This window comes from Odontesthes bonariensis, chromosome 14 (assembly GCF_027942865.1).
Source record: "Odontesthes bonariensis isolate fOdoBon6 chromosome 14, fOdoBon6.hap1, whole genome shotgun sequence".
In the NCBI taxonomy this organism is placed as follows: Eukaryota; Metazoa; Chordata; class Actinopteri; order Atheriniformes; family Atherinopsidae; genus Odontesthes; species Odontesthes bonariensis.
In genome coordinates, this window is record NC_134519.1 from 16,712,266 (window position 1) to 16,736,945 (window position 24,680).

A 24,680-nucleotide genomic window follows, 5' to 3' on the forward strand; every position below is an offset into this window, starting at 1 on the left:
TTTTGGCAGCCTTTTAAAACCATTTTTCATTTCCTCACTGCTCCCAATAAAACGTCTGTCTGAAGCTGCACCACAATAGGTGACAAAACGCTCATCTTTACTGCATCACATGGCATCGTAAAATCATTTGGGACATTTTGTTATTGATCATCTCACACAGACGGGGACAGCTGGGGGATGTGCACTAAACCACAGCGGATGTCCTGACTGGCGATCAAACTTACAATAACGGGCACGTATTTTGACAACCTTGGGTGGACTGTCCTCGCACTATGCAGTCACTGTTAGGAATGTTCGTTTAGGTGGAGTTTAAAGTCATTTGATGGCTATGCTATTCAAGATTAGCCAGGGGTGTGGAGAACATAATATATCCATGATCCATAAAAAGGGACATGAGAGGGGCCGTGTGCGTAAATGGAAAAAGGACATGAGAGGGGCCGTGTGCGTAAATGGAAAAAGGACATGAGAGGGGCCGTGTGCGTAAATGGAGAAAGGACATGAAAGGGGCCCTGTGCGTAAATGGAGAAAGGACATTCTTGTAACACAGCTAAACAGGAAATCTCCACATGGCCACATCTTGTCTAATCATGCTATTTCTTATTCTCAGTTTAGTTTGCTTGTATGTGCAGATACCTGAGCCACATCCTTTCCTTATTTGATAAAAATACAGAAAAAAAGTGTGGGACTGTTGCCAAACATCTTGAATATAACATATGCTCTCTGTTATGCATTACAAAGAAAATTCTGTCCTAATCATTTCGATCTCTCCCTCTCTTCACACATATATGCAGATACATATGTCTACAGTATTGGGTAGCAATCCAATATGAAGATACTTTCAGCTTTGCCCTTTAGAAAACAATTTTCAAATCAAAACAGAGAAACTGAATGAAAAAATCTGTTTTAAAAGATACCCAACTATTTCAGGCACACATGATGAAAAGCAATCCCTGCAAAAACAAAACAAAACAACAGTACCTGTAGCTCATTTGAAGTACATGATAGTGGTATATAATTTCACTGAAGCTAAAACATTTCCCGTTTTTCAGTGCTTTGGCCACTGACTTGGGCGAGCACCACTGTTGTCCCCTGCAATAGTTTCACCTCTCATGTCTTCTTCATCTCGGCCATTACGCAGGATGTACATACGAGTTCTGAGGCTAACTCATGCCACCACATATTGGCCCCAGCCAGTACACCAGCTACATTTGAAATGATTATAGTAGATAGAAAAAAAATGACTGTTGGACAAAAAGCTTTTATCTGCCTGCTGACCCAATGGTTCTTCATCCTTCCGAGTACCACACCTGGTCCAAAGGAGAGAGCAGGATTAATGCCTCAACCCGTGAAACTCATCTGTAAGTGAGAGCACATAAAGCGTATCAGTTATGCAAAGAATTGAGAAATTCATAGTAGCAGTTTAGGACTGTGTAGTCCAGTTATCCCTGTAAAATGTCAGCTGTGCTGGGAAATCTTGCATCGTGAGTTTTTGTAATATAACACCTAAAAGATGAAGCTCTGCAGCAAACCTTATTGAGAACTTTAGATGTGGTGATTGACCGCAAACAATGTTTCAGTACATTACATACCAGTAACTTTGATTTTAAGTTGTTCATGTTGCCAACTAATTGTGGCATTCATTCGTCATCACATTAATCAGTTTGCTGGTTTTGCTGCCGTCAATCAAAGCACCAAACTGTTTGCACCTCCTCCAACAGCCTCATGTTGCCAGATAAAACCCCACTCAACTGCTACTTGCTAACACTTTTTTTCTTAGATTTGACACGTCGTTGGTTTTCACCAGACTTAATGTGACACTTATGTAGCCGCTTTTACAAGTGTGATTTGCTGCACCCTCTTCCTGAACTCCTGGCACAACATCCCCACACACAATGCAGAATTTTGCAATGTTGCAGAGACGGAAAGTCTTAAACTGTGACCAACACTGTCTAAACACGAGGAAACTGTGCTGCTGTAGAGAAAAACTGAAGACCATCATTGACGCTGGCTGAACAGGGGAATTTCTTTACAAAACTCCCAATTTTGTTGGATAAAACTTTTATTTTGGCCACCCTCATCCTGTTCTCAGATAAAACACTGTTGTACAGTAAAGGTATGCATTATCCTCCTGAAATGATAGATTTTTAGAATGCCACAATTAGTCCTATAAATGTATGTAATAGCATAACAGTTTTAGTAGAAGTGCACTGATATTCACTTACAGTTGCAAAGTGTCCAACTCCCACTGACAGGCCAATAGCTAGTGGTGCAGAGAATTTCACGTCATTTCGTCTGTTATCAATCACCGCTATAACACACAGAACCAGCTGAAGAGTCGCAAGGAACTCGATGGCTAAGCCGGCGCCTACGTTCACTGTGAGCTGTAAAACACAAGGATCAGATACACGGTCACCCAACGCCACTGCACCTGAGACTCCCTGATCATGTCATGGAATTATAAAAATAATTTTATGTCACACAATGTTACAGTGCTTCTTTCCACTAAGACCAGCTCTTTTGATCATTGTACATGTCAAATCTCCCCCAGAAGTGTCTCAGTTTTATTTTCCAACACTGAGCCACAGCAGACTAAGACTCTTGTTTTTTTTCCCACAGAAGATCTCATCTCTGGGTGCCAGCAGGTAATTATACAGAAGTGCTGCCACCACACTGGCACTCATTGGTTCAGCCAGTACACCTGAAATACCAAACAACAGAGAGACGCGTCCGATATGTGCAACAGAAATTACTTACAAAATCTAATTTTCAGCTCCATAATACATGCCCGATGATCATCAAAAGACTCCTGAATATCTGCAGGTCCGAGCTGGGTTGGTACCGCATCCTGTGTAGCTGATCTGTAAAGCATATCAGAGGAAAACACCACTTAATTTTCTGGCTGTACATCAGCAGATTACATGCAAGGCTGACTTGCGTCCAATTCAAGCCACTCTATTGTGTCAGGCCCCAGTAAGATGGAAGAACCATCTGCCAAATGACAATGACAGGGGAAATAAAGGAATGTTTTCATTAACTCACCCAAGCAAAGTATCCAACAGAGAGACAGAGGTGCACTCACAAACGTTGTTTCATTTGTCAGCGACTGAACACACACGACCAGCTGAAGGCTCAGTAGTAATTCAGAGCCAAAACTTTTACATGTGCCGATTCCGTTGAGCAACAGACAAAAAAAAAAACACGCTGGTTTGATTTTTTTTTTTTTGCATTGACTTATGGTGGAAGAATTTATTGTATATCCTTGACCTCTCTTGAAGTAGATTGTAAAAAGAACATACCAACCAACAGCCCTAACACACCAGTGCTGCAGAGCCTTTAAAAATCTCTCCTTGGCTCATCATTCTCCTGAAATTAAGAATGCTGCACAAATCCCAGAATTTGCAGTATTTGTCTGACTGACTCAGTGCTTTAATCACTAAAGAGGTCATCACAAGCTTTCATCCTATCCCCTCAGAGAAAAGGCCCGACTTTGTTGTAGAGACTACAAATCCCAGTAATTAACATTTGACATTTAAATTAAACTAGTAATCATCAATAGATAGTAAATTAGGCAGTCATAGAGCACAACTTTCACAGAAAACAAGAGCAAGTGGACAGCAATTCCCCAAATGCCACCCTGTCTTAGTTCCTAATGTAATTTATAAGTCGGTGCATTATTCAGACAAATTGGAAACACATGGATTCACCCTCGCCTTGTTACCACCAAGTGAATCTGTGGCTTCTGGCCTGATACCATACACAATGACAATGTCTGCCGCTGCACCCTGCATCTGAGCTATCATTTAAAAAAAAGAAGGCTTTGAGAACACTCATCCGGCAGCTGTTCAGCAAACCCAAGAAGAAGGCAGGATTTAGGTGAGCACAGCTAATGTGTCCCGTTGCCTGAGACAATGTGGCAACAACCAACCCAAAGGCAAATGCCGCTTTCATCTCTCAGCCAGAACCACCCTCCAAAATGCCCACATTTTAATCTCTGACATGCTTGTTCGGGCAATGTCAGCCTCATGCAATCTAACAGATCTTATGTGGCATTTGCGTGATGCACCATACACTGAGGCACAGAAAATTGTTTGCACCAGCCACCCCAGCTGTTATGAGTAACGTTCACCAGCACTCATCAAGTACTTACTTTACCTAGGCCCATTACTCATGCCTGAGCATAGGCCACCGATGATTGTCCTCCACTTTTTTTGGTTTGGTTTGGTTTATTTATGGATATAGGAAGACAATGGGTATCCAAGGGATTACATGTAAAAGCGTAAAACACTTATTTCCAACATGGTCCCTGATGGGAAATGACAAGACATACAACACATGCAACAGATATCACATATACTCGTATACAATCACATTCCTAAGTCACCTAATTCTCTACTTTATTCCACAAAAAACCTCTAACTCTTTGTTTAAAAACCCTTTTTGTTTCTGACTCTTTAATATTTAGTGGAAGGCTATTCCATAGCATAATCCCTGTATAAAAGAAAGAGTTACGTGCTGCGCTCTTTGCAGATGGTACCTTACAGGAGCGGACACTGGCTCTTGTTTCATGGGCATGTTGAGTATGCACCATTACAATTTGGGATCCCAAATACTTAGGGGCTAACCCATTGATGATGTTGAACATATGATTCAATTTTAGCTGTTCCACCCTTAGCTTTACCGGCAGAAAGTCCACTTTCTTAAAATCATCAAAAGTGACATGATACCTAGATGGTTTTCCTAATATAAAACGGATCATGTTGTTCTGCATAACCTGCATTTTATTTTTAATTTTCACTGTCAGTCCACTGTACCATGCTGAACAGGCATAGTCAAAATGGCACTGCACAAGCGCTGACACAAGAAGTTTTTTTACTTTAAAATCTAATTGCCTCGTGCTACGGTACAAAAATTTCAATTTGGAAGCACTTTTATTTAATAGCTTCTCCGCAACTGTCTGACCTGTCAAAGTCTGGTCCAGTGTTAAACCTAAGTATGTAACTGTTGTCTTTGTCTGAATTTTATTACCATTACATGTGACTTCTAACTCAGGAGCCTTTTTTAGCTTGAGTTTGGTACCAAATAAAATGCATTCAGATTTCCCCACATGTAGTGACAGTCTATTGTCTAGCAGCCACTGCCTTACATTACTCAACTCATCAGTTAGGGTGTCTTGAATCTGAGAGATGTTTCTACCAGATACGAGTAGTGAGGAATCATCAGCGTAGAGAATGACTTTACATTTAACAGCTGCTGGCATATCATTTACATAAATAAGAAATAACAAAGGGCCTAAAATTGAACCTTGGGGCACCCCACAAGATATTGGCAAAGGTTCTGACAATACTCCATCATAATCACAGATTTGATTTCTATTTGATAGATATGATTTGAACCACTGTAATGAAGCCTGGCCAAACCCCATGCATTGCAACTTAGATAAAAGAATTGAATGGTCCACTGTGTCAAACGCTTTCTGCAAATCCAATAAAACCATACCAGTATAATTTCCTTTTTCACCTTCATGTCTGATGTAATCACATAGGTGAGTGAGGCATGTGTCAGTGGAGTATGCAGATCTAAAACCAGATTGGAGGTCATATAACAAGTTGTTTTGGGTTAAGTACCTCTCCATCTGATCAAAGACCACTCTTTCCAAAATTTTAGACAACGTTGGTAAAATTGACACTGGTCGATAGTTTTTAACATCTGTCCTCCTATTTTTCTTGAATAGAGGCAGTACCCTGGCCCATTTCATTTCAGTTGGAACTTTACCAAGTTGTATAGACAGATTAACTATGTGTGCAATGACTCCCCCTGTCATATTAGCACTGTCCTTAATGAATCTGGCTGGTATTTGATCCATGCCAGTGGCCTTGTTGGTGGATAATGATGCCAACATCTCCCCTATCTTTTTATTTGATACTGAGCAAAGTTCAAATGAATCGGGTGATACATCTTTGTAAATTGACCTCAGAAAAGATGGCCCAGATTCCCAGATCCTACTGGTAGATGTGAAGCCAGGCTGGCAGCAACTGTAGTGAAAAACATGTTAAAATGATTTGATATAACCTTTTTGTCAAAGGAAATTGCATTGTCAATATCAATCCCAGTGTTACAACTGTTACTATTTGTTTTTCCAGCACCCATGTCTTTCAGTATCTTCCACAGCTTCTTTGGATGGTGGATATTTTCTGTAACAGCTTCAGCATAGTAATCAGCTTTCGCTTTCTGTATATGATATCTTGCTTGGTTCCGGTTATATACATATTTATCAAAATCATGTTGCAGATTAGACTTAGAGAATTTTCTATAATAATAATCTCTCTGTCTTATTAGATCAATTATTTCAGTCGTCATCCATTTGGCTCTCTTCTGTTTAATTCTCATCTCTCTCATTGGTGCAACCATGTCCAGTGCTGCTAAAAACCTCTCCTTAAACAACTTCCATGCCTGATCAGGTTCCTTGCTGTCAAAAACTTTACTCCAATCCTGATCAGCAAGTTTAAGTTCAAAAGCCTCCTTAGAATATTGTCTTGTACATCTCATCTTTATGGAATGATGAGATTCTGAACCAAGTTTACCCTTAGATGTCTTACGAGTACAGAAAATTATTTTATGGTCACTGAGACCAATTTCCAATGTCCCAGAGCAGCAGATTTTCTTACTGTCAGTAACTAGTATCAGATCCAAAATAGATTTAGTGTACAAATCTACTCTGGTTGGCTCAGTTATAAGTTGCTGTAACCCAAACACCTTGCAAAAATGTAAAAACTTTTTAAGAAGTCCATTTTTAGTTGTCAACAACAGATTTGTGTTAAAATCACCCAAAAGGATGCATTCTCTCTCCAGCAGCACATTGCTATCAATACACACTGATTCTAAAAGTTCATAAAAGTCATTTTGTTTTGGGGGTCTGTAACACACTCCCACCAAAATCGGCTTTGTTTTGGGCAGTCGAATTTCAACCCAAGCAGTTTCCAACGAGTCTATCTGTAAGTCCGGGCAAGGAGTGAATGATAAATCAGTCCGAATAAAAAGACATACCCCTCCTCCGTTCCTATTGCGGTCTTGCCGGTAGCAGTTGAAACCAGGCAGCTTGATCTCGTCGTCCTCAATGGAACAGTCCAGCCACGTCTCAGTCACAGCAATCACTGCGGCTTTTGTCCTTGCGATAAACTGCCTTAACTCTTTTTATTTTCGGAAGTAAACTCCTTGCGTTGAGGTGAATAAAATGTAGCCCTCTTTGATTCAAAAGTTCCAAGGACGTATCCCCTTTCTCAGTCATACTGTCATCCCCACCGAAATGTGTATTATCCTCTTGCGTATAATCCAGGATATCGGGGGCGCACAATTCATGCGCGCAACAGGCATTACACACCAGTTGAATGTTTGCCTGCGCTTTGACGGCCAAAGTGTAAGTTTTACGCTCTATGTTTGCACATTTTATGTGAACAAACTCGTCACACTGATCACAGGCAATTGCATTTGCATTAGATCTCACAGTCTTCCCGCAGTTTGGGCATAGGCACCTAGGTGTTTTGCAGGTGGATGGTCCAGGGCAAGGATGAACATCCCCGCATAGCGTAAAACTTATCCTTACATCTCCAACATTTCTCCTCCTGGAGCGCTGTTTGTTTGGGGCATGATGGAACGGTCGGATTAATTTATTAAACAGTTGGTAATGTCCGATGGGTATTTGACTGGAATGTTTGTCACCAGCTGATTTTACAAACAAACCGGCTTCCGTGTCTCTGCCAGCCGCAAATGAATTGTACAGCCCGACGATTTGACAAAACGTCAGCAGAAAAAGTAGGATAAGCTGTCCGTTGGCCATTTCGTTTACCACTTTGATCGGAAAGTCTCTAAAACTTTAAAACATTTAAAACTTTACCGCGAGGCTGACAGTGCCCTCACTTGGCGACCATCTTGACTTATCCCTCACGTGACACTGCACTCGTCTCTGGGCCTTCTTCCTTAGGTCTTGCCAGTTGTTGCCTATGCTCCTCATCTCCTCCTCCGTGTCTCTTCTCCAGCTGTTTTTTGGCCTTCCTCTCCTTCGTTTACCCGGTGGATTCCAGGTTAGAGCCTGGTTTGTGATGCTGGATGGTGTCTTCCTAAGGGTGTTGCCTATCCAAGACCATTTTCTCTTGAGGATCTGGCTTCCCACCGGGTTTTGTCCTGCTCTATCCCACAGCTCCAGGTTGCTGATCTTGTCTGACCACTTAATCTTAAAGATCCTTCTCAGACAAGTGTTTATAAATGTTTGTATCCTGTGTTGTGTTGCTTTTGTGGTTCTCCATGTCTCGGATCCGTAGGGCCCAATCCCAATTCACCCCTTGGCCCTACCCCTTACCCCTTCCCCTCCGTTTTGCGCGTTCACGTGAAGGGGTAGTGTTGTCCCAATACTCTTCCAAAGCCGTTCCCCTTAGCCCTACCCCTCCGTTGTAGCCCTTGAAACGGAGGGCTTCGGCCAGGCAGACTCCGTTTGAAGGGGTATGATATATTTCCCAGAGTACAACGCGACTAAAGGGAGATCGCGAGTCTTTTTAAAAATTCACCACACAAATGTAAGTTCTTCTATTTTTTTGCCATAATTTAACTGTTTTAACCGTTTTAGGTTGTGATAACTGGTGTATTGTGTGAGTTTAAAGTGGTGGCAATGTGTAGTTGTTTTCTGCTATAAACGCACATGGGAAAAGTCGCTATTTTACATGGAGTAATCGGTCAATGCATGTGAAGGTGCTGCGAAAGAGTTGTCGTTTTTTAAATTGTAACACGAGTATTTACAAGCAATGTAGTTGGTTAACCATAGAGAAGTTCCTTTTGAGCGTCATTTCGCTACCTATTATCACAAGCATTCATATACGTGACTGATTCACAGGGACTCAAGCACAAACAAAGAGCCTGATCAGGTTTAGCGCCGAAAACGAAGATCCCATCCCCAAAAAGAAGTAGGAAGTCCAATCCCATAATGGATTACCTGATACAGGAGAGCCTGAAGGAGCAGAAGCGCCACGAGCAGAAAACGGAGCGCTTTTTAGCTCGGTTTGAGCGCATGATAGACAAACTTTACGGTGAGTTGATGCGCCATGCACCTATTGTACACACAGCCACCACTACCGCATTCTGAAACACCTTTTTTTAATTTTTTACAACGGATGAAAGTGCATGCTGTAATGTCATGTCGTGTCTTGTTCCCCCAGAACATCACTGAGCCCATGCAGCACCTCCGATGCGCCATGCGCCTTCGCTGTTCCTGCTCCGGTCACCCCACCATCTCGTTCTTGATGATTGCACTGTTGCCCGTTTTATATTCATATTGTTTATATTCATACTGTTTATTGTCCATATTTGCAGCAGACACTTTACAGCAGACACTTTAAGCTGTTATTTCTGAAAATAAGCTGCCTTACCAGTCTGTAATGTGAGCCTAATAAAAGAAATTAAGGACAAAAGGTTTGTGAGCATGATTATCACATCAACATCATATGAACGACTGGAACGGATATTGGTATGAAGAGATTTATTATACAAGGGATAACAAAAAAAATTGGGGTACATGTTGTGGTCCAATGGGCAATAATGTGTAGGATGACCCGTCTGCTGGAAAGAAAAACATGGAAAGATCAGGCTTTTATCCTCCCAAACCAACACATTGATAGCACACACAAGGCAGTGCATTTATTTAAGTCATCAAATCTGAACCTGGTACAAAGAAAACCGCTTCAAAAACGCATTGTTTATTCCAAATGGAACGAGGCGAGTAACAAAGGCTAAACGTTAGCTTATGCTTTCAGCTAGGTTAGCCAGGTTAGGATACTACTCCAATCAATAAATCAGCAAATCCAACGAGACAAGCAAATTGTTTCTATATTACACGATATCACAAATGTACAGTTAGAAACACTTTCAAACACACACACACACAATCATTTTCACACGCCGGCTCTGGAAGCTACCAGCTGCTCACTCACGCGTTATTTGCATTAATTTCTCATTCTACATACCGTAACAAGATCCAGCAATGCTCCCAGATGTCGAAGACGCCTTCGCCTGATGGCACTTCGACGCAGATATTTCTAAAAATATCCGAATAGCCCAGGACAGCGCGAACACCACAGCACCGGTCATGTTTGTTTACTTCTGGCTAAAGCTGTCGCTTTTGGTTACGTAACAACTGACGGCGCGGACTTATTACGTTCGTGAGTGTGAAGTGCTGTCCCAATTCGAAGGGGTGACATTCCAAGCCCTTCGCCTACCCCTACGTTTGAAGGGGCGAGGGGTAGGGGCGAGGGGTAGGCGAAGGGGTAGAAAATAGAATTGGGATTGGGGTTGACATTGACACTGACTTGACATTGGAGTTGAAGATCCGGAGTTTGGTGGCTATGCGAATCACTCTGGAGGCCCAAACGTTCCTAAGCATGATGAAGGCTGATCTTGCTTTCCCTATCCTGGCTTTTACATCCCTATCCGTGCCCCCCTGCCGGTCAACCACACTTCCCAAGTACACAAAGGACTCTGTCTCCTTTACCTCTTTCCCTCCAATTGTGACTGGTGTGCTGTTTGTAATGTTAATCTTCATGAGTTCAGTCTTCTTTTTGCTGATATTGAGTCTTGTACTGATTGATGTTCTGTCCAGATGGGCTGTTTTATCTTGCATTTGTTTGTGGTTGTGTGAGAGGAGTGCCAGGTCGTCGGCAAAATCTAAATCCTCCAGCTGTGTCCAAAGTGTCCACTGGATCCCATTTCTCCCTCCTCTAGTAGTAGTCCTCATAATCCAGTCAATAACCAGTATGAAAAGAAATGGCGACAGTAAACATCCCTGACGTACTCCTGTCTTCACATTAAAGCTCTCTGTTAGCTGTCCTGCATTTGGCTACTCTGCATTCCATGTCCTTATATGTGTTCTGGATTAGAGATACAAACTTCTCTGGTATCCCGTAGTGCCGCAGCAACTTCCACAAGGTGTCTCTATCTATGCTATCAAAGGCCTTCTCGTAGTCTATGAAATTGATGTAGAGAGGAGAGTTCAATTCCAGTGACTGTTCTATTATGATGCGTAGGGTGGCAATCTGGTCAGCACAGGACCTGTTCTTCCGGAAACCTGCCTGTTCATCTCGCAGCTTGACATCCACTACATCCCTCATTCTCTCTAGGACAATTCTGTTGAACACTTTCCCTGCTGTTGACAGTAGCATAATCCCTCTGTAGTTGTTACAATTACCAAGATCCCCCTTCTTCGGTAGTTTAACGAGTATGCCCTCCCTCCACTCCAGGGGAACCTGCTCTTCTTCCCAAATCCTACTGAAAAGGCTGTGCAGCATGTTGACTGAGCTCACTGTGTCCGCCTTGAGGGCCTCTGCTGGTACTTCATCTGGTCCTGCTGACTTCCCGTTCTTTAAAGACATGATGGCCTTCTTGATCTCTACCTTTGTAGGTTTTCCAGTGTTGATAGGTAGCTCTGTATTTGCAGGTGGTATATCTGGAGGTGCCTCTGGGGCTGGTCTGTTTAATAGCTCATTAAAGTGTTCTGCCCATCTTCTAAGTTGCTGTTCTGTTGTTGTAAGTGGGTTGCCCTCTTTGTCCTTAACTGGTTTCTCTACTTGTTGGAATTTACCTGCTAGCTTTCTTGTCGTCAGGTAGAGCTCCCTCAGGTTTCCCTTCCCTGCAGCTTCCTCTGCCTGCTTGGCTAGGTCCTCAAAGTGGTCTCTTTTGTCCTTTTTGATGCTCTTTTTAACTTCCTTGTCTGCTGCTGTGTAGGCCTCCTGTGCCCTTGCCTTCTCTGCTCTTGTCCGGCTTGTGTTCAATACCTCTTTCTTTTGTTTCCTCCTTTCTAGCTTCTTCATAGTGTGGAAGGTCATCCACTCCTTGTGATGTTGTTTCGTCTTGCCCAAGACCTTCTCACATGTGTCCAGCCAGCCCTTTTTGGCCTGTTGCCACTGGTTCTCAATATCTATATCCTCCTCTTTAAAGAGTTCCTGCAGTGGCTGAAACCTGTTAGAAATGCTGAGTTTGAATGCTGTCTGGATGTCCTTATCCTTGAGCAGGCCTACATTGAATCTTTTACTTGGATTGGTGTTTGTGGAGTATTTCTTCAGCCTCAGCCGTGCTGACGTCACAATAAGGTGGTGATCTGATGACACATCTGCCCCCCTCATCACCCTTACTTCACTCCACAGTCGTCGGAACTTTCGGTTGATGCACATGTGGTCGATCTGGTTTTCTGTGAAGTGGTCGGGTGATCTCCATGTGGCTTTGTGGATTTGTTTGTGCATAAAGATGCTGCCTCCTATCACTAGTTGATTGAGCGAACACAGATCTGCAAATCTTTCCCCATTCTCGTTCATCTTACCTAGCCCTTGTGTTCCCATTCCCTCCTCATGGCCTGTGTTATCTGACCCTATCTTGGCATTGAGGTCGCCCATAAGTAAAGTGATGTCCTTGTTTCTACTTTTGTCCAACACAGCTTGAAGTCGCTGGTAGAAAGCATCCTTCTTCTCCTCTTCCGTGTCATTTGTAGGAGCATAGCACTGTATAACATTCAGATTAATGTTGCTTTTCTTTGTAGCAAACTTGGCCGTTATGATGCGTGAGCTGACCGGCTCCCAGCCAATGAGCACCCTCTGTGCTTCCTTTACCAGCATCAGGGCGACTCCTTCTGAGTGGTGTGCTCTATCTTCTGTGTGACCAGAATACAGTAGCATCTCTCCTGTTGCTAGCCTAATCTCTCCTGCCTGTAGCCATCTTGTTTCACTCAGCCCTAGTAGAGAGACTTTGTACTCCCTCATTTCCTTTGCTACTTGTGCTGATCTCCCAGTTTCGTACATTGTTCTAACATTCCATGTACCTATCTTTATGGTTGTCTTGGGTGTCAGAAGGGGAGTCGGCCTTGCAGCTTCCTTTCGGCTTTCACTGCCCTGCGTCATAAGCCTCCTGTTTGGAGGCCCTTCCTTTCCCATGACTTGTGTTTCTTGGATTCTTATCATCGGTGCTTCTGTAACTTATGTATTTTTCTAGAAAGGGTAGTTGGCCTATACACCTCCGGGGTGAGGTGGTCCACATTTTGTCTGGCCTCTACCCTTTGACCTGTCCAGCATGGGTGACCCTGCCAGGGGTGCTAAGCATTGAGGCACTCCCGCTGGCATTGCTCTTGGGGTCATTGAGACACACAAGCCCTCACACCGCTACAAGGCGTGGACGTTATGAGGGACTCATCAAGTGAGTGAGTTTAAATAATCAGGACTGATCAGGAACAACAGAGAGATTTGCGTTTCAAGCAGTGAGAATGACCTCCAAGACTCCCACTCTGCTTGGTACTTTTCCAGTTGAGCTGAAGGCGGAGCTAGTGTTACTGTCGCTCACAGCTCAGTTAAGACCACAACAGGCTGTTACAGAAAAAAAAGTACATTAGAACAAAAAATACAAAGTCACAATATTACATATACAATATATCTCATTCATAATCTGTTTGTAAATTAGCATATTCATTAGAACTCTTACATTAGATTGAGAGCTTGTTATCTTTCTAATTAAATCGATTAGTCAATTTCAGAATGTACTTTCAACAATTGGTCTAATTCCAAAGATGTTATGTGTGAAGGACACACTCATTGCTAAAGCTGCAAGAAATAGTTTTCCTGTCTTTCAGTCCGTTTTCTGCTTTGACTACTTTCAGTCCACTTATTCTATTTTGAGCATGTGTCATGCAGGGCTCACTGCAATGAACTTAACATCAGTCATTTGCCACTGTGAAGGAAATGGGAGCTTTTGAATTCATGACAAGGAAACCAGGCTCCCGTTTTGCTTTTCTTTGTGAAAGAACTGGGAGGTTAAAGGGTCACATTGCTTTTCGTCTTCCTCTCTGAAGGACGAATGAGAAACCTTTCAAACATCAACTTTGCCTTTGGCAACACTGCTCTGCATCGCCAGTTTTCCTTATTCAACAAACATGGTATCACTTGCACATTTATTGCTGCATGTTTCTTGATTTAGGCTTTTTTCTTATTTGTTTCAACCTTAAGACCAAATAGCAATTCTGGTATCTTGCCTATCATAGCTTGATTTAAGATAGATGGACAAATATTTTGAAATGTTGACAATACAGCATTTGCAGCAAGGACAGGAATTTATGACTAAAAGGCTATAGGACAGACTAAATCATCAAAGTAAGATAGAAAACATATGATAACTATTGTTTCCTCACTTTTTTATGTGTTCTATTTAAGAAAGTGACAAATGTAGTCAAAAAACACCTTTTTAATGTTTTGAATGCATCTGAGATGGTACTCTTCTACTCTACATATGTCATATTACGGGGGGTGGAGGCAAATTAGTCTTTTGTAAATTAATAATGTAAATTAGTCTTTTAGTTAATTCATACATTTTTTTTGTCTATTGAACAGGGGTCAGGACTTGTAAGCCATATGTTTATGCAATGTGTCTATTTCAAAACAAGCCATGGTATTTTCCTGACCTCACCCAATGAGATTTTAACATCTACTGTACTGTAAACCTAACTAGACATGCCTTTGGGGTGGTTGGTGGCATAGTGGGTTAAGCAGATGCCCCATCTACAGAGCTACAGTCTTCACTGCAGCTTGCCCTGGTTCAAGTCCTGCATCGGACAGTCCTTTTCTGCATGTCTTTCACCCTCTCTCTGCCCCCTGCTTCCTGTCTCTCTGAACTGTCCTGTCCATTAAAGGCATAAAAGCCCCAAAAAAATCATTAAAAAGCAAATGTCTAAAACTAATCAATAGCTTTTAATATCAAAAGATAATCAAACATCAATTGAAAATTAAAAAGAAGTTGCAAACTTTAGTGAGCTTGGTCAACACTGGGATGGACGGGTGACAAACTCAAATGTCCTACCTGACATCCACGAGAGTAGCTCAACTCTGATGACCTTCACGTCTACTATTTTCACCGGTTCGATCTGATTATCACTTGTTTTTTGGCAGTTTCACAAAATGCCTTGAGACTGCATTCCCATGCAGTTAAATTTGTGTCTCCATATACATGAAAAAATGACAAATTTGACAAAAGATATTTGCCAAGTGCTTCAAACACAACAGCACAAACATTTGCTGAAACATCTATCTGTGGTATGATTCCTGTGGCTGAGCCCATCAAAACTTGTTTGATCCTTTGCCAGAGGGAGAACCTAATCATATGCATACTCACCACCATGTACCCAAAATGTTCACGTGTTCTGACTAATTTAAGAAGACAAATGCACAACTCCCTCACAAATCTAGTCTTCCAGAAGCTTGAATGCTAAGATGTAGTAAGCCCTAACTGAGAGATTCTAGACAGATAAATTGTGCAGAAATGGAAGCAAGTCAAGTATATAATCAATAAGATTGTTTGGATGTTGAGCAGAGTGAAATGGTACTTACAACTTCAAAGACTTTACCTTCCAGGTGCTTAAAAAAGAGGATAATATTATACAATATTACGTTGAAAAATCAACAAGTAACAAATGTGATCGCAGAAAAAACTCAAAATCAGCCAAGAACAGGCAGCATGGAGATGTATGTTGTTTAGTTATTCCATCTCTAGCAGATAATCCAGTACCCAGGCCAAAGGTTAGAGTTGAGTTCAGACAATACAGCCCAGTTTGCAGTTGGAAACTTTAAGGAAAAGACTGCCACTGTGCCTCAGTAGGCTTCTTTAAATAAGGCTCCTGTTCAAATATTATCTAGCTATGACATATTTCCAATCACATTTTTCACAGAACTGTAAATGGTCTGTTGCCTCCCACCTCAAGATTGTTAAAAGAAATATCATACAAAGGCAAAGGCAGATTAATCAATAAGACTGCTACAAACATTGTACATGGTCTATTCATGTAAAATATACCTGATTCACACTGGTTGTATGCTTTTCAATAATCCATCTTAACATAAAATAACTTTCTGAACAAATAGACATGTTACTGGGGGGAGGGGCCAAAAAGAACAAGACTCCATGAAATAGGGTCTAGAGATTCTAGGAAAACTACTTCTTCCTTGAAAACATTTAAATACCCATAAAGTTGTGACTTGAGATTCAAAGAAAGCTGCCCCCTGGAAAACAAAATTTTTGCATGAATTGCAATTCACAAACAACACTTTCCATCACGCTTCCCCTATAATTTCATAGGATCAATAAGAATAATAGTATTGATCATATGCCTTAAGACAGTTGGATGGAGAGCAAGTGAGAGAGAGGAGAGACAAACAAAAGGGAGGAAGAGCGGTCAATCAATAACATACAGCTTCAACAAACATCACACTCAAACAGTGATTAAGGTGGTCAATCACACATAATACTGGTGGAAAGTGACCAACAGAACCTCAAGAAAAAGACTGAAAAAACTTAGAGCACAGAAGTGTGAATGCAAAGTTCTCTCTTTGTATTTTGTACATGTTAACTAAGAGCTCAACATAATTTGAGTAATCATTCTTTGGCATTTAGAACCACAGTAACAATCTGTTTAATAGACCAAAACATATAATACATCTGACAGGGGTTACTCCGAATAGAGGTCGAGTCAAGGCCAACATAATGCCATTTGGTTTATAATGTCAGAGCCAAATAAACAACTCAGAAACTTAAGTAAAAACAGTTGATATTGAATACATGTTTTGGAGTCTTCATCAGATGACATGGATGAACATATGTTTATGCTTTTGGCAGATGCTTTTATCCAAAGCGACTTACAGGTAGGGTAAGGGGGTCTAGCCTAAGGACCCCTACTGGAGGTAGTACCTTTCATGCAGGGGATTTGAACCCAGGTCACCTACACAAGGGTGGCAATGTTACCACTACACTATCCAGTCCAGTAAAAAGGGAACATGTGAAGATAAAGTCCAGAGGCAGGTGTGAAAACAGGTATAAGTGCAGTGGAGCTAACAAGGGAACAAAGAACAGGTGAACTGGCAACATGCGCCTGCCAGTGGTAGGAAGGGCTGACATTGTTGTTGGGCAGTCACAGGATCAGATCAGATTAGATCACTCAAACCAAATGTCTCAAATGTCCTCAGCGTATGCAGTTAATTTCCAAACCACACAAGGAGCAGAAAGTGTGATGTTGCCTGGAGCTTCATAAAAAGAACACCTCGTGTGGTCTTTGCAGACAGATATTGATATTTCTTTTAATCTTTTACTTACCCTTTGTTTAACTTTGAACATAGATATCATGAGATTTAAAATCTACTTCAATAGATCTCCCAGGCCAATGGGCAGCAACTTCATCAGCACTTATTACACGACAGGACACACATGCTTCACATATAACAATATTCAACACTTGTATTGTATGGAAAATTACAGAGACGGCAACAAACATACATCACATTCAAAGATATAAATCAAAGTAGGTCATCGTGGGTCAAACCAGGGAAATAATTGTCAACTATAACAATATCAGCCAGATCCTAATTGCCTCCAAATTATTAACACATTTTTTTAATGGTTTAATATTTCAGCAGCTGATTCGAAGCAGATGGAGCAGCATACTCAAATGATCTTATGTCTAATTCAACACAGGCTTTAGTGGTGGCTTCAAAGTCTTGAGAATAGAGTCAAAAACATCCCATGTGTTTTGGAGTGATGTTGATCCAGAGATAGGGTGGAAGCAAACCAAAAATAGCTTTGTATGTACAAATAACGAGTGTCTGAGAAACTGGAAGACAAATCAGATGATCAAACCTGACCGTATAACATGTGTTGATAAATAAAAGTTTTAAGGTCGGTGCTAAACCCCGGGCGCATGGTAGACTGTATTGAAAGCTAATAAACAATGCAAAGATGTGTACATATACAGTACATTTTCATAATCCGGCAAAAGTCACTTTTTGACCTGAGAGGAAAGACTAGACCTAATTCTGAAGAAAAAAAAAAAAGAAAACCTGCAAGTTATAAGTTAAACTTTTATTCACACATAGTGCAGATGAGTGGGATCTGAACACGAGTGGTTACTCAAGATACACTACCATCATGTGAACGGATAACCTTAAAGCTGTTCCCCCATTGAGATCAAATCACTTTAAACACATGACAATGCCATGTGTGAAATGGCAGCTAATGTATGGAAAAACAGGTAGCCTTATGTGTGTCTGTCCAACTTTGTAGTCAGGGATTAAGCTTGATCCAGGGAAGCCCCAAGTCTCCCTCAAGAACATCTAGAAAAACAGACACATGTTTCCTAACCATATGTGTCCAAATTTAATTTACTGCTTTTTACCAAAATGTTAAACAAACAAAAAAAAGGGGCATGGCTCTCCAAACAACAACAAATCACAGGGTCATCTGACAGAGAGGCTGACTTTTGTGGCAAACGACTGTGTGCGGAACAGTCAATACGTGAAAGCTCGTATTTAACAGGAAGACTACTGAATAGTGTGACGATTGTATTTCTGCTGCTTATTACTGGCAAACACTACTCTGATAAACTTTCCAGTGCACAAATCTGTGACTATCATTGGACATTTTCTTCACCAGTGTACCAATTAATAGGCCTACATCTCCATTAATGTTTTAGATACTTTGCTTATTTCACTTTGAATACGCCTACTAAACATAGAAATTTGCAAGCATCCTTGAAAAGCTCCTGGAGTGAGTGAGGTTCAAGCAATATGATCTTAACCACAACCCTATTTAAAGCTTGCATGCTTTTACGTCTTTAATGTCTTTGGTAGATACATCTTTTCCCTTTTTCTTTGTCAACATACCACTGGAAAACATATCCTGAGTTTTACAGCATATAAAACCCTGTCACATTACATGGAAGAATATAATTCTGCAGCTCTTCATCTTTGTGATTTCCATTTCTTGATTACAGGGGTAAAACTGTAGCATGTCATAACATCTGTACATAACTATTCAACTGTGTATGCTAACATGTTGATTTAACCAAACTTTACACAACATTAGATGATATCAAAAACTCTAATTATATTGTGTACTTAAATACCAGTTCATCACTTTGAGTGTGATGACAAATTCCAGAGCCTCTTTTTAAGTGATGTGACCTTTTTGTTTATGTTTGTGACATGGATTGGCGAATGGCGACCACGCCGGTCTTATTCATTATTAGATAAATCCATCACAAGGTTATCAACTGGCCAGACCTTATAGGTGTTTCAAAATTGAATTCTGAAGCTAATTTTCAAATTCGTTGGAAAATTTGCACAAAGTATGAAACAGCACATTTTGGTTGTTCAAGATTTACTTAAGTTGATGTGCATACATCGTGTTTCTAGTACTTTAATTATCTTAGTTTACATGGTATATAATCCAACCACATCCAATAAACCTGGAGTTTAACATAGTGATCTGTTTTTTTTATTTTATTTTAACATTACTCATCTAATTTGTAGGTGTTGATACTTTTGTTTTCTTTGTGTAGCTATAAACCTTAGGGTAGATTTATGGCAATTATATAGAGAAGGAAAACTTAAACTATGATAAAAAAAAAGAAAAGAAAAGAGGAGCAAAGGTTCACATCAAGTGTTTTATTTTATTTAAAAAAGTGAAAGACATTTGGGTGCACACAAAATATATTATCCATCAGATATAAGAAGTGATATAGATACATAGAAATATACAAAGAATGGCTCAACATAGAATACTGATAATGGAAAAAAAGACTCTCAACCCCAACTTGTATGCTTGAGTGGCAGTTTGGATCAAAAGTTTGTGCTGGGTCAATATAAGGAGTGAGTTAGAAAGCAATGCTAACCGACCCGTAGACAACAATCCTCATTGGTATTTTACATAACACAAAAATGTTAAGGTCCTACACTAAATTCAAGAGCTTTTCTTATTATTCATTTCATCTACTTATCTTTAAACAAGAGTAAAGACATGAACATTGACACAAAGTGTTTCTAACAGCAGCTACTTTGAAGTCATCTCCACAGTTGTAGCATCGTTGCCTCCATTAACATCATAGTCTCCCACTGGGCCACTGACCAGGACCTTCATACGCTCAGGGAAGTCATCAAATTTGGGGGACAGCAAGAAATCGTATATGAGAGCTGCTGCGACACCACCACACAGTGGCCCCACCCAGTACACCTAAAATAGATAACTCTGATTAGCTTCTGCATGGAGTCATGCGTAAAGTACCCGTTATTGCACAAAAAAAAAAAAAAAGGAATGAAACACACATTCCAGGCTAGTTCAGAAGGTTTACTTTTGTCAATATCTCATAAAGGCTGAAATATAGATAGAAAAACAATAGGCTATAACTGATTAACTTGTGCGGCTGCATTAATGTGTAATGGAGTCATCTGTTAGGGTGTTGTTGAATTATTTTAGTTTGACAAATAATGTGCATGAAAGTGTTATGTGAGGTATGCATATAGTGCTTGTGTGCTTCCCTTTACGACTTACCCAGTGGTCTGTAAAATCGTTCAGGATCAAAGCTGGACCGAAGGAGCGAGCGGGATTGATGCCACAGCCTGTGTAGCTGATCTGTAACCACCAACAAAGAGACAGCGTAAGAGAATATATGCAGCTTACATGGTCTGGTGCTGTAATAGAACCTGACTGGAGTAAATGGTATTAGTAAAAGCAATGCATGGAATTCATTCACTCTGAGAGCTTTGTCATGTTACCTCCTACCTCCTGGTTCCCTGCACTGAAAACCACTGTACATAACCCTGGATAAACATTGCCCTGTTTTGGGGATGATTATCAGGTACAACTTACAGCTGCAAAATGTCCCAAGCAGACCGAGAGGCCAATGGCCAAGGGTGCAGAGCCGGTGACATCACGCCGCCTTTTATCAGTGACTGCAATGACACACAGAACCAGCTGGAAGGTGGCCAGAAGCTCTATGCCCACGCCTTGGCTGGGAGTGACACCGTTGAGCTGCGAGAGTTAGAAGAATTGCAAAACAACACTGTCAGTCTGTGTCATTTAGATGGATAGTTTCCCATCACAGCCACTTCATATTTAGCAGCTGCTGGCATTGCTCCACTTGTCTGACACCAATTTGGCAGTGATGCCAAAATCCCACAATGGTTATTCAGTTATGAGTTATCAGGTTTTTCCAGCCTTTTGCCATCGAGTTTGAAGAAAGCTCTTGTTATTCTTTGCAGATATATTAAGCATTTTTGTGTGCAAAAGGCAAATTTGCCAAAACAATTGATAGTAGATACCAAATGGCTGACACTGCATATTTTCATTTCCATATCCTGCAGCTGTGGTAGTGTGTTGTGCTTCAATTATGTGTCACCACCTCTCAACATAAAGTGGTCACAAAATTTCCAAAGAACAAGATCCACAACTTATATCCTCCCAAAATCTTCAGTTTTTACTTTAGATACACACTGCATCGTATTGTTGTACATTAAATGTGTGATGTTTCAGAAGTCCTTCATTTAAATCTCAAACAGTATGACCCTATGTTGTGCCAGCAACAGCTTAATGAAACTTTTTACTCACAGAGTTGAGTCCCAGTGCAGTAGTGGCACTTGGACGTGCTCCAAACACAATACCACTGGCCAGGGCTGAACCCAGCATCTGAGCCACAATGTACATGACTGCCTTGAACACACTGATCTGGCAGCTGGCAAGCATCCCGAGGGTCACTGCTGGATTTAGGTGGGCTCCACTGATGTGGCCTAAACTTTGAGCCAGTGTGGCAATGGCTAGTCCAAAGGCAAGAGACACCTTCACCTCCTGGTCTGGGTTGGCGTTGTTAGAGTTCCCGATAGCTGTGGAGATGCTAAGAAAAATGAAAAGGGTCATGCCAACAAATTCGGCCAGGATAGCCCTCCAGAATTCCTTGCTCTTGAACTCCCTCATGATGACTGCTGTCCGGCGGTGAGTGTGAGCTGACCTTCTGCAAAGTGTGTGAACTCGTAAACAACAGCAACGGGCTGCATATATAAGGCCTGTGCTGATAATGGTCAGTGGGCGGGCTTTGAAAAAAAAACTGAAAGAGAGGGCCACACTGAATTAATGAGAAATCCAAAAGACTGGTTTCTCACATCCCTCCCTCTGCTTCCTCACACTCCCTCCTCTTTCTGTCCTCTGGCCCCCTCTCCCCCCAGTACCTTCCTTTGCTACACTCTCTGGTCTTTGGACTTTTGTAAATAACACAACTGGGTCTTTAAATAGCTGGATCCAAAGGTTAATTTTTTTCTCATACAAGAATGTACAGCTTTACATCACAGTCTCTTATGGAGATTTTACAGTCAGAGAATACATTTGATTTAATTGTAATTTTTATGCATTTTAAGCTTAATTTGGCCTATTGATCTTTTCCACTTCAGTGGTACAGTGTTGCATAATTTTGTCTTTTACTCCTGTGGATACTATGAATCACTGACAGAACATATGGGAGTACCAGAGAAAAGACAGACAACTCCCGTCCACTCATTTCAGACCTCACCCTTTTCTCCACAGACCGGGATTTCTGGGTTTTTCAAAACCATCAAAAACTACATCTCACATGCCAGGTCTGAGGTACTCTATACGACAAAGAATGGAGAAGGATGAACTTGTTATTAATGTGAAAAGAAAGAAAAAAAAAGCCAAAACAAAAACAAAGAAAGTTACTGCTTTCAGTCAAATCTAATTTTAGCATGAAAAAATTCTGACTTTCAAAAGAGGCAGGAGACACTGACGATGAGAACTGAACAGATAAAAACACGTTGCATGTCACAGTAGACTGCAACATTAACTTTCTATGTGAAATAACAAGGGGTTTATTTCTAACGGATAGAACAACAGTAATTCATTAACCGGGAAGATGTTCACGATATGATGGGTTGTAATGCTGAGCAAGGAGTAAAACATCAACTTTGTGAACTGAGCTGTCTGTTGCACCTGGCTCAAGTCATGGACATGCTCTAACAAACAGCTGTCAGTCCTTGCATGCATCTCAGATGATGTCATACTGTCCAATTTAGTCGTATTTCGTGACCCATACTGTATTGCATATTTTGTCTGTACAAAAAGATTTTTTTTAAATAAATAAATAAAAAAAATAAATCAGACATGGCATGCAGGATTAATTTCATCTATGCTTTCCTCATTACTTAGCTTCTTTATTCTTCCTCAATTTACATCAACTATCACTGACTGACCACCCACAGTATTGTGAAAAACAGAAGAAATGAGTGGAAAGGACATTTTCTATTTCTTTTTTTTTTCATAGAGCACTGCTAATTTTACTATAGACATACTTTTTTTGACCATGACTAAATAAACTTAATCTTTTTAAACAGTTTTATCCCTGTTAATCAATCCTTAAAATAACGTCTTTTTGAATAAAATTTATGCATTATCAAAGGCAGATGAAAGAAAGTACTCTGTCCTTAAACAAATATATATGACCTTTTAATTATTTACTGTTCTTGATTGTACTCTTACAAGCTTGGGTCATGTTTAGTACGATAGGAAAGTCACAGGGGACAGAGTCAAATGCAATACCAGAGTCATGCTCTCAGACATTCATGACTAATGCTTACGGCAAGGCACATTAGTGAATTTTGGAGAAAATGGTTGAGAAATTAGCCTGTGTCATTAGTTGGTTCAGCTAATGTGCGTTGGATGTATCAGAAATGTGAAGTGATTCTTTTCATTCTGTAGAATTTAGCTAATCATTTATGATGTCTGTCAGTGAATTGATGATCAAACATCAGAGCTGACAGGTAAGCCGTTTATGCCTTATCAATCAAATCAGTTCAGTTCAGTTATATTTATATTGTGCTAAATCACAACAAATCTCAAGGCACTATAAAGATACAGTCCAATGCAGGCCAATTCTAATTTGTTGTAATATAATCATAAACCAATCAAATAGAATTCATTAGAATCCAAATGAGTCAAATTCAAACCAAAATGCCAAATAAAAAAAAAGGCTGAAACTTTTTTCAGTTCGATTCCCCGTCCAGACCATGCACAAGGTGACAGTGGAAAGAAGAAAACTCACTCTATACAGATACAGATGAAAAAATATTTAAAATTTTTAAGTGCCAAAAAGGCAAAGAGTTGACTTAGCTCACACATTTTGTAATACAATTTTGACAACGATAAACCTTGAGCTGACAGTTTCTTGGGTACATTTGTGTTGTTTTTGTTTTTTTTAAACTGAACATTGTCTCCACTCCATAAAGACAACATTTCCAGCTTTCACACTGCAATGCAAAATGACATAAACAAATTGCTGGTGTACAGTCTTAGGTTGCAAACGCTAAATCTCAAATTGCTCTGCACTGTTTCATTGTATTCACCATATATGTTGCAACACAGGGGCAAATGTACAGTTACATGGTTTGATGACAGAGATGCAAACATAAACAAACAAATCCTTTTCGTGTGTTGGATTGAAAATCCTACCGTTGAAGTTTATAAGTAAGGGAAGGAAATCATTTTCAGCAAAAGAAGAATGAATTTTGAAAATAAAAGTTGTCTTAAGACATACATAATATTTTTTTATATAAATCCTTAACAGTAAAGCAGTAAGTAGATACCATATTTGAATAACAGATTCAGTATTTCACTTTTAATGTTGAATACACTCTTTTTGCTATTGTCAGCTCACACAACTGAAATACCATAGCTATCATATTGCAATGCTAACAGCAGCCCACTAATGTCAGCATACAGCACAGACTACGATGAATAGCTGATTAAGCTAACATTTACATCTTAGACTACACCCTTTATAAACGAATACC

At 40.5% G+C, this 24,680-nt stretch overlaps 1 protein-coding gene and 2 pseudogenes across 1 annotated transcript; all 3 read right to left on the reverse strand.

The window, feature by feature from the left end:
* Nucleotides 1-1,160: 1,160 nt before the first annotated feature.
* On the reverse strand, nt 1,161-3,948 carry LOC142398294 (aquaporin-1-like; annotated as a pseudogene).
* A 3,931-nt stretch (nt 3,949-7,879) lies between these two features.
* LOC142399505 (uncharacterized) lies at nt 7,880-12,991 on the reverse strand (annotated as a pseudogene).
* A 6,490-nt stretch (nt 12,992-19,481) lies between these two features.
* aqp1a.1 (aquaporin 1a (Colton blood group), tandem duplicate 1) lies at nt 19,482-21,882 on the reverse strand. The gene is made up of 4 exons (XM_075483175.1): nt 21,436-21,882; nt 20,698-20,859; nt 20,380-20,460; nt 19,482-20,061 (listed from the first exon to the last, which is right to left on the reverse strand). The coding sequence occupies exons 1-4, from the start codon at nt 21,796-21,798 to the stop codon at nt 19,882-19,884; spliced, it is 786 nt and encodes a 261-aa protein (XP_075339290.1). The 5' UTR covers nt 21,799-21,882; the 3' UTR covers nt 19,482-19,881.
* Between the last annotated feature and the right edge of the window lie 2,798 nt (nt 21,883-24,680).

What these genes read in the sequence shown, in the direction of transcription:
- aqp1a.1 (XM_075483175.1), bottom strand. Translation starts at nt 21,798, where the DNA reads ATGAGGGAGTTCAAGAGCAAGGAATTCTGGAGGGCTATCCTGGCCGAA. An exon ending in CTGCACTGGGACTCAACTCT is followed by an intron (nt 20,860 to 21,435) that starts GTGAGTAAAAAG and finishes TAACTCTCGCAG; the next exon opens with CTCAACGGTGTCACTCCCAG. An exon ending in GCTTGGGACATTTTGCAGCT is followed by an intron (nt 20,461 to 20,697) that starts GTAAGTTGTACC and finishes TGGTGGTTACAG; the next exon opens with ATCAGCTACACAGGCTGTGG.